This window comes from Zingiber officinale, chromosome 3B, assembly GCF_018446385.1.
Source record: "Zingiber officinale cultivar Zhangliang chromosome 3B, Zo_v1.1, whole genome shotgun sequence".
Classification (NCBI taxonomy): Eukaryota; Viridiplantae; Streptophyta; class Magnoliopsida; order Zingiberales; family Zingiberaceae; genus Zingiber; species Zingiber officinale.
Window position 1 is genome coordinate 97,550,965 of NC_055991.1, and position 10,145 is coordinate 97,561,109.

A 10,145-nucleotide genomic window follows, 5' to 3' on the forward strand; every position below is an offset into this window, starting at 1 on the left:
TATAAATATTAACTGTACCAACACGTAAGACGACTTCATAGATAATACCAGAGTTAGATTGATATTTTACAAATGACATTAAAATGACCATCCGATATTTAAAGCTGCCAAAAAAATAAATTTCAATTTTCGACAAGGATAATTCAAAGATAAGAATTGATGTTGCCGGTCGAACCATGAGTCCTTAGCTAAAGCATGAAACCCTTGTTCTTTCCATGCAATATGGGCACGCCGAGTTATCGTGAGCGCTTCATCCACAAAAATACTTCAATTTTTTCATAAAGATAAATGGATCTACCACACATGGAGCAGGAAGATAAATTAGAGAGTATAAAGAGCATTAGACACAAATCATAGACTCTAAAAAGCAATAGACAAACTGAATACAATCGACAGCAAATAACTTCTACCTTGGTATGAACCACCAGCTTCTTATGCATATGCTTGGTTGTGATTAATGGCGTAAAAGTTACTCTTTAGAATATCTGTCATATAGATTTGGTATTCACTTTCATCCGGGGCACAACCACATTGCATTTTTTTTGCCCACGAACAACGTTCTTCAAAGTTTAACTGAATTTGATAAAATGTAAGCATTAGGAAAGAAATAAGCGCAAAATGGTAAGCACTCGTCTCGGTCATTTTTTCCAAGTGGCTCGACATGCCCGCCTTCAGACTTTGATCAATCCCTCCGAGAATGACAAGATATGTACAGTGTGATACTGATACCATTTACAGTCTACCAACTGTTTTTATACATGAGTTTATAGTTTGACCGGACGCCTAAATTCTGGGAACCGGTCGCAAAAATGGCTTCAGGAGTAACCCACCAATCACATACAACCGGTGAAACATCAAGCAGCACACCAAAAACCATAAAAGGAATATCAAAGAAATTGACTGTTTTCGGCGCCACCAAACAATCTCTGGAAATCAAGGATGACCCCTGAACCAAGAGTCACTGACAACACGGCAAATTGTAGATAATCTGAGCTTGAATTCTTCGACTCAGTCCAAAATCACTGAAGCTGGATCTTTGCTTTCTGAAGTAGCTTCGATGAAGTCTGCAATTCTTAGAACCATAACTGATTTGTACATTGCAAGCTCAGCATTCGACATCAAGATTTGAGCTCTACTTCGCAATTGGAGAGCAAATTCTGAAGCCCTTTTTGCAGCATTTTCTGCTTCATGAACTCTCCTCAAAGCCCCATCATGTACTGCAACCATTAGATAATGTACTAGTCATTTATTTAAAGCATAAAAGAATTAAGCTGGCAATGGCTTCAAAATTTCAAATGCAACTACATCCTTTTGCCATAACAAGAGAGTGCTGTATCTATAACTAAAAATATTAGCATTGTGAGGTTTGCGAGTATAATAAAAAAGTGAGGAGTTGAAGCATCAAACTTAACCCTTGAAGAGCAAGTTTCAAAAGGATTGTGAGCCACCTGATAACACATGGCTTAGGGATAAGTTGTGGTTGTAAGGTTAATTTACAGAAATATATAGGGCATAGCTTTCACAAATTTTCAGTTATACTACAAAAAAAATTTATGATGAACGTAGCAACAGCAGCAGCAACAATGTGGTTGTGCATTTCACAAAATCCTACTAATCACCAATTGTGAGAAATAAGCACCAAATAAACTAACACCACATTCAGCAGTAGCAATAGCAATAGATCCATGATCATAAGACCTGGATTACCAAAAAAAATATAGCAAGAGATCCATATAACTAGAGTTATAATTCTCATAGACATTAAGCTGGAATCCAGAGTCTACTATCTCCATATTCAACATCATTAAACCTATCAAAGAGCAAAACAAAGTAGTAATATGCAGAAAAAAAACCTTGTTCTAGAACCTCTGACTTTGTTTTTATTGTCTGACTCCGTTTCCTCTTGAGTGATCTCTTTTTGCGGAGAACAGGCTTATGTATAAACTGTGCTGGCCTTAAGGGTTGACCCTGTACAAAATGCAGGGAACATAAGATTTAGATAATAGCTAAGCATCAAAATCATGACCTTGAAGCAGTATGCAAGACTGGTAAACAGCAAAAAAAGTACAATCTTACCAAAAACAGAAAAAATGAAGGGGAAAAAACAAGCAGTAAACTTTTTATAAAGTACTGTAGCTTACTGCCTTCCGAAACATATTACTAATTTAGCATGTTCCACCTATCCAGAAATAGAATCCTTTTTTATAAAAAGACAAATAAATAATTCCCTATGCAACTTAAGTAAAATAGTGATGATCCAATTATTTCTCTTATAATCAAAACAGAAATTAGCAATTGAGACAAATCTCTTCCAGCAACTAACATTTGGGTGGGATCAATTATTTCAAAATAAGAGACCATTACAAGCATCGGAAATCATCAAAACTGTTGTGATGCAATGAGAGAGAAGACTGCTGAAAACTATAAAGGCAAGAAGCACACTAAAAAAACAAATGCACACAAATTAGTTGCCCAACAACAAAGTTCTGTAGAAGAGTACATGGCCATGCTATACAATTTTGGAAGGCAAAATGTTCTGATTTTGAGTAATTCCAATGTGTACATATGCACAATTATTCGTGTCTATCTGCCAAACAGATAATTCAAACCATGTTTATGCCAAACAATCAACCTAAAATCTCCGAGAACCCCTTATCATAATTCAATGGATTTCAAGGAACTATGTCAAAAACCATATTAAGGCTCAATCTCCCCGCCGGCCATGTCTGTGGATAGAGAATTCTCTTTGCCTCTTTCAAGAATCCAAATACTGATAATAATTAACAAGTAATTAAATATTTGATTTTGACTAGAAACAAACTTTCTCAAAAAGGTTTTAGTTTGACTATTTCTCTATTTTTAATATATTGTTTAAATTATGATAGTGAATGGCTTGAAAGAAGCAGAAGGTTGAGGTGACATGGGAACATTGCGCTTGATGAAGGGAACTAAATGCTATTGGAATGTAATCGTTGTAGGAATGAGTATTGCAGTGGTCTTTTTGAATGAGAAATCATCTAGCTGGCACACGACAAGAGGTAGAAGCTCATTCAAAGGTTTTGAAGGGTGTAAAAAACAAGTCCATACAGATTTTGCATATTTTGTGTGACATGACTTTGAAGATTTTGTGTGACATGAGGAAGAGCAGGATCTTCTCAAGATCACTTTGATGAATAAAACAATGCTACAACTAAAGAGATGATGGGACAAATGGATTATTTGTGCTTTAGGTAAGTTGGAAAAGCAAAGCAAATAGCAATCAATCAAATTTTAAAGAAAAGAGACAGGATATTTGCAAATGCATTTATGGTACTGTCTTGTCGCTCAATTTAGTAAACAGCCCTCTATTTCTATAAATGTTGAAGTTTGTTCAAGAATATGATCAAGGTTTGAAGCAACCTACTTATCATGAAGCAAAGTAACATATTTGATAGGTCCCCTCAGGGCAATGCAGTGGTTGAGGCATAGAGTGTTGTCACATGAGGTCTTAGAGTCGAAACTCGGCGTGTCCGAGCATACTTTCCTCCATGCCTTGACCACTTGCACTAATGGCTAGTAGTCACCCATGATTTACCTCCTCCGTGCTAGTCTAGGGACGGGTTGGCAAGGGCACTAGAAGTGAGCGAATCGCCTTTTTGCCACACAAGAGTAACATATTTGATCCTATCTTCAAAAGTATAAAATTGATTGAGCAGAGTAAGACTAGGTGCACTAATGTATCTGATGGATGATTTGGTAGTAGAGGACACTCTCTCACCAATTTTATGGTTAATAGTCCAGTGGCACAGTGTTTCTAAAATCTATTACATGTCAGATGCAATTAACAATGTAAAAGAAAACACTTGAGTTACTTGATACACAAGTGTATGAAATAGGTGAAGAAAATTTTGTCCAAGTTCTAATGGATGATACATCTAACTACATGGAAGCTAGACAATTATTAAAAGCAGCACAAAGTTATTTTAATCACCTAGTCTGATGCATTGTTCAGATTTAGTTCTTGCCGACATTGGTAAAATTCCTTTTTTTAATGATAGTATCGCAAAAGACCTATAGAAGCAAGTCATTATTTATAGTAATACTTTAGTCCTAAATTTATGTAGATGATTTACTAAGGGAGATGAATTGAAGAGGCTTACAGCCTTTATATTTGTTATCACATATTTGACACTGAAAATGATGTTGGAGAAGAAATATGCAGTCAGATTCATGTTAGCTTCTGAAGCTCAGGTTACAAGTTATTTCACAATCAATTTGAAGGGAAGAAAGTACAAGTGTGATTCACAATTTTAGAAGTAGATGGAGTTTTGTTTGTGTGTGACTCCACTAGTGAAAGTGTTTCATCTTATGGATGGTGATATGACACTAGTCATGGGCTATATTCACAAAGCAATGGATAGATATAAGTATTGAATCACAAAAAGAAATTTAGAAGGATTGAGAGTAAATATCAAAGGATCTGAAAGATTATGAACACTGGATGGGATTTACAACTTCATAGACCCTAGCATGCATGGGTTTATTGCCTTAACCCTCGGTATGAATTTAATTGAATGCTACTTCATAATTTTTTTATGGCGCCATTATATTTTTGATACATGAGGTATAAGTATATACAACAATAATAACAATCAAGCCTTATCCCACTAGGTGGGGTCGGCTACATGATGTATAAGTATATAAGTGGTTTAATATCACAACTTTAGTTTCATTATGATTCAAACTTTCCTCTTGATGTAAAGGTTTAAATTAGCATCCTCAAGACAGTGCGGGTGAACTCAAAGAAGCAAGAGAAGCAAAGGGATATTTGACATGAAATATGGTGATAGCAACAAAAGCCAAAAAATAACCAAGCACAACAAATTATTTAAAGATAGGTGTGAGAATAAATTATTTTTTGGTTTCTTATTTAGTTTGTTTCATTCATCTTTATGATGAGAGAGCTATGGAGAGGTATGTTGTGAGCTATGAAGATTTGTTATTTGTGTTCATAGCTTAACATGTAGTCTCATAAGATGTGAAAAGAATTGGACCACACTCAAGTACCTCGATTCTAAAATGAAACCATTTGGGATGACTAAATGCTTTTGTACTGGTAAAAAGTTTATCTTCAGCTAGAGTTAAGACCAAAAAAAAAATACAAGAAAAAGGAGATCCATCTGATCTGATTTGCTTGTCAATATGAATTTTATGATAAGTCGATTAAAGAAGTTAAAGAACCTTGTCTCTTGAACCTTGTCTCTAAAAGGATGTTTCATGGCTGGATGTATAAGAATGCTTTAACATAGAGAGAGTGCACCATCGAAGAAAGGGAAGAGAAGTACATCACTAAAATTCTATTTAATTTAAAAGTTTACTATTATTTAATTCTTTATATTATATTGCTTTTCCAATTATTCTAGGTCCAAGAAATTTGAATATAAATATTAAAATAAAAAAATGAGAAAGTTAAATATTAAAATAAAGGTTAATCAGCTAGCTAGCAAACAAATATTTTAGTTTGTGGTTAAATCTGGTGTTAATCGACTGATAAGATATTGATGGTGGTTGCATTGGCAAATCAACTAATGTTTCTACTTGTGGCTGCATCAATTGGAAAATCGACAGATCTGGGATCAATCTTGACTGATGACAACTTCCAGACAACTAATGCTATAAAAGAAAAACTAGAAAGAGTCGTTAATCTTCTAGAGCTGCACCACAACAATCTAATGACATAATAGCTATAATGCATCAGTCAACTAATAGTGGAATTTCATCAACTGATCAACAATACAACAACAAGACAACAAAGGTCAGTTGAATATGTTTGAAACTTAAAGGGGCCCGAGAGATAATTTGGAGCTAAGGTTCACAACTTATGTTCTTGTCCAATTAAGCCTATTGTTCCCTATTATTTTAAGCTCCATTATATTCATCTTATAAGAGTTTGTAAGAAGTTTCTCCACCTTTGGAAGTAGTCCAAAAAGGAGAAAAGTTAGTGGGGGCTTTCGAGAGTGATTCATTGAAGGGTCATAAGCCGTGAAATAGAATCGATGGTTCCGAAGCATGTATATGCATTGTGTTAGAGTTTGTATTCTTCCTTTGTTTATTTCTACTGCATACTTTTGTTTAATTGACCTCACAAAGCTATTAGCAAGTATTTAAGTGCTAATTACAGAAAGAACTGTCATTCACCTCTGCCCTTGACCCTTTAGCTTTTTGACAATTTATCACAAGGGTCCTAACATTAAGGACTATCTAACTATTCTGTATGTCTTTACTAATTTTCAAGAAACAATAAAGAAAGATTTGGTTAGATTTGTCTAAGTTTGTTAAATTCAATTTAGTTTGATCAAAATTCAAACTATTCCATTCTTTTTTACTCAAGATTTGACAAATTTTGAATCAATTTAACCTTTGTTTTTTTAGTGGAGTTAACTCATTCATAATTAATTTCTTTCAATCTCTGCTATCTTTAAACTTAGCAAAAGACGAGATCAGCCTTTGTCAAACAACAATTCAGTATCAACCAATTTTGAGAACTATGAATTACACACTAAATATTGGCTACAGAGGGTGACAACATCTTACCTAGGAAACCTAAATAAAAAATGTGAGGATTGAACACCAGATTTTAAAGCAACTGCATATGATGATTGGCCTTGATATTACTAGCAGGCCCATGTAGGATGAAGATGAAGGATGGCTGGTCCACAATAGGCCAACATTTAGCCAGTCAATAACATTTTTTTTAAAATTATGCTCAATTTAGACGTGTTTAACTGTTTGATTCATATTATTGTTGCTACTTGAATTTTGATATCATTAAGTAATAGAAAACAAAAGAATAACTCATGATACCATGTGTCAGCCAAACCAACAAATCAGCACGGCAGACACCAAAACCATACTGATGTGATCACGGACCAATAGGTTTACCACATCATAAATTCAAATCTTGATCAGGAACAGGTAGGACCAACAATCTCATTCTATTTCTTTGACATCATTTTACATTATCAAAAGAGACAAGAAATGCCAAAAAGTAAGAATAGAAAAATACCTGAAATTCTCTAACCAAAGCAGAATGATTTTTGCTTCTCTTTCTTGTCCAATAATCATAAATAGAAAGCAACCTCTCTCTCTTTCCAAAATGCTGATAATGATTTAGTGCCTTTTCTTTATCAAATACATCATCCACATTTCTGTATGAATCCTTCTCCATTGCATAAATTATTTTCTCAAATTCATCTACTGAAATATCATTATCTGGACCAACATTTGCATGTTGAATACTTGAATTATGCTTGGTCAACCATTGCTCATCACCAGAATCCATATCATACCTAGCTACTTTGCTCGATATAGCTCGTTGTACTTCATCGTCCTCAATTTTGATATACACATCAGGTCGTGAAAAATTTGCATCAGAACCTTCCTCATAGCCAGAGACCTCCTCGAACACAGGCACTGGAATCATCCTAGACGAAGACTCTTGAAGGTTGCGCTCACAACACTCCATTTGCAATTCCTTGAATACAAGCCAATCCCACCTGTCCAAAAATTCAAGCTTCCACCTATAATCTCCAGCCCACATATAAGCATGGGTGAACCGATTAACAACACATGGCCTTATGTCCAAAGATTTGTGAAGATACATTGCTTCACCCTGAAACTTAACTGCTATAGCCCATTCCTGAGAGCCTAATAACTCCAACATGACCTCAAAACCTTCTTCTCTCCAACACCTGTCAACATCAGTGACTAGGACATTTGCACGGCAATGCACAGAGTCTATGTTCTGCTTCACCTCTGCTAAAGCATATTTCAGTTCCTTATTCTGCTCCATGGGGCTCTTCTTGACAGATTTCCTGTGTCTCGGAACACTGAGTGGAGTAGAGGCATCACTCTCATCTATGAAACTGAGCAAGTCCTCAACACCATGATCAGGTATTTCAATAGAGACAGGTTTCATAACTGCCTGGAGGCCTTCCTGCTTCCCTTCAAAGGTAGCACCACTGTCATTCAACTTGGACTGCCTTGAAAACTGTGGACCAGCTTGCATTCTCATTAAAGCCAAGTTCCGACTTCTGAGATACCTAGAGAAGCTTCTCTTCTTGCTATGCTTACTGAAACCTGACAATGTAATTGCATTTTGTGAACCTGATGTATAAGCATCATGATTAACATTTTTCTCAGGACTCTGCATGACACTAGTCCCAGAGAATACAATTCCCAAAGAATCTTCTTTCGCACGAGCAATAGAGTCATTTCCTTGACAAATGGCAGCAGCAGAAGGGATAAGATGGGAGCACTTTAAATATCTCAAAATGAAGTGAGGCAAATAAAGGGAACGTAGAAGCATACTGACATGCAAACTCCTAAAGAATGAGGCTAGTGCCAAATAGTCAAGCCAGATTATTGGTATAGACTGTTTAATATCATATATCCTACAAAGCCCACCAAAAAACCTGGGAGTTGTGAAAACAACATTCTGAAAGGGAAGAAAGTAACAATTAGAACATTTAAGGCCATAATATATAAGAAAAATAAGTGAAAGTTTAGGGTAAAACTTACATCACATCGCCCCCTGAGAGGTAATATATGTACTCCTTGCTCAGAGAAAATACTAGCAAATGACCCAGAGAATATGAAGGCAACAAGTTCCACGAGTGGTGCAGTAGTTCCCCTCATCCATTTAAGCATGCAGATGATGAGTCTCGAAATCAAATGTGAATAATTAGCATGAGAGGATTCAGCAATAAGCAAGAGCACCACAGGATCAGTGACGCCAGTGTGCAAGCTGTTTTCTCTAATGCCAACCTTCTTTGCAAAATTCTCTGCCAACGTTGAAATTCTCAACCCCCTTCTCAAAACCACTGGTTTCCTTGACGCCAGCCCAAAATCCACGCCAAAAATTGCTGCAGTTTGCTCGATTGTTTGCGGCAAAGGCGTCACCTTTGATTTCTTCCTGTGTCGTTTAGGCACATACACAATTCCAAACCTTCTATTCATATAAGAAGTCGCATCAGCGACAGAAGAAGATGATGATGCCGCACTATCTGAGAGTTGTCTCTGCCTCTTACGCTCATAAACAATTGCATACTTTTTGGCTTGCAAAGATTCAAGATTTTCCTCTGGATCATCTAACTTCTGTGACACACTCTCAACCACAACACCATTAGTCATCTGTGCTTCCTGCTCCTCGCACTCAGCGGAAAATCCAAGGCGGTTCCTGTCCCCCTCTTCCACCTTCCCCCAAAGGAGCAAGGGCGCTCCGCCGCTGCCAAAATCCTCCTGCCACCCATCCGTGCTCTTGTTAACCGCAAGCCGCTTCCCAGATCGGAGGACCCTGGAGCCCCTGCGTCCGCTGGCATTGGCATCCGCCCCTCCAGAGGATATTTTGGGAACGAACACCCTCGTCGATCGACGGGTCCCCACCGAGGGCATGGACGGAACCGGCGGAGCCGGCAAGGGAAACACCCGAGACCCGATCTCTGCCTCCGCTGCCCCGTACAACTTCCTCGGTGCAGCCCTATGGATCTCCGGCCACGTACGACGTTCCATCACTACCATCATCTGAACCGGCGTGAAACGCCTTCATCATCTAACAGGATCGCCCTTTCAAGTTGACATGGCGACCAGATTCAGAGTTTCACTCGATATCCCACAGATTTTATACGAATCGCGATACGAGCAGCGACTTTTTGACTTCCCTCCCAAAATCAAGCCCCCCCAAAACAGGCCACACTGCCCAGTCTTGTATCGGCAGTTACAAGCGTTTCAGGTCGTCGGCGGAGGCAAGCTAGGGTTTGCTTCGCGGGATGGGCGTGCTTCTTTTAATGACGTCCGCCGAGACACGGAGGCCATCTGATGGAGATCAGACGGTAAGGGTTTGGGGATCGGGGAGCGGGCTCCATTTACACGTTGGAGGTTTCTGAATCGACGGTGGATTTGTGGAGGAGGAACCGTTCCGGTGCGCCGCGAGGCAGATTAGACTGCAACCTGTCTGACTGGCGATTGATCGAAATTTGAATCCCATTTTACGAGATTGGTTCGTCTACCAAAGTTTGAATAGAGCGACCTAGATGCTGAAAGGATGAGCCGGTCCAGACACGGAAGAAGAAGCGACCGGGAAAGGGACACGTGTCCTTGGACTACAA

General features: G+C 37.9%; 1 protein-coding gene across 1 annotated transcript; it reads right to left on the minus strand.

Annotated features, from left to right (window-relative positions):
* Positions 1-710: 710 nt before the first annotated feature.
* Positions 711-9,806, minus strand: LOC121967150. The gene is made up of 4 exons (XM_042517201.1): positions 8,560-9,806; positions 7,046-8,476; positions 1,854-1,968; positions 711-1,217 (listed from the first exon to the last, which is right to left on the minus strand). Exons 1-4 carry the CDS (start codon positions 9,559-9,561, stop codon positions 1,009-1,011), a joined length of 2,757 nt encoding a protein of 918 aa, XP_042373135.1. The 5' UTR covers positions 9,562-9,806; the 3' UTR covers positions 711-1,008.
* Positions 9,807-10,145: the final 339 nt, after the last annotated feature.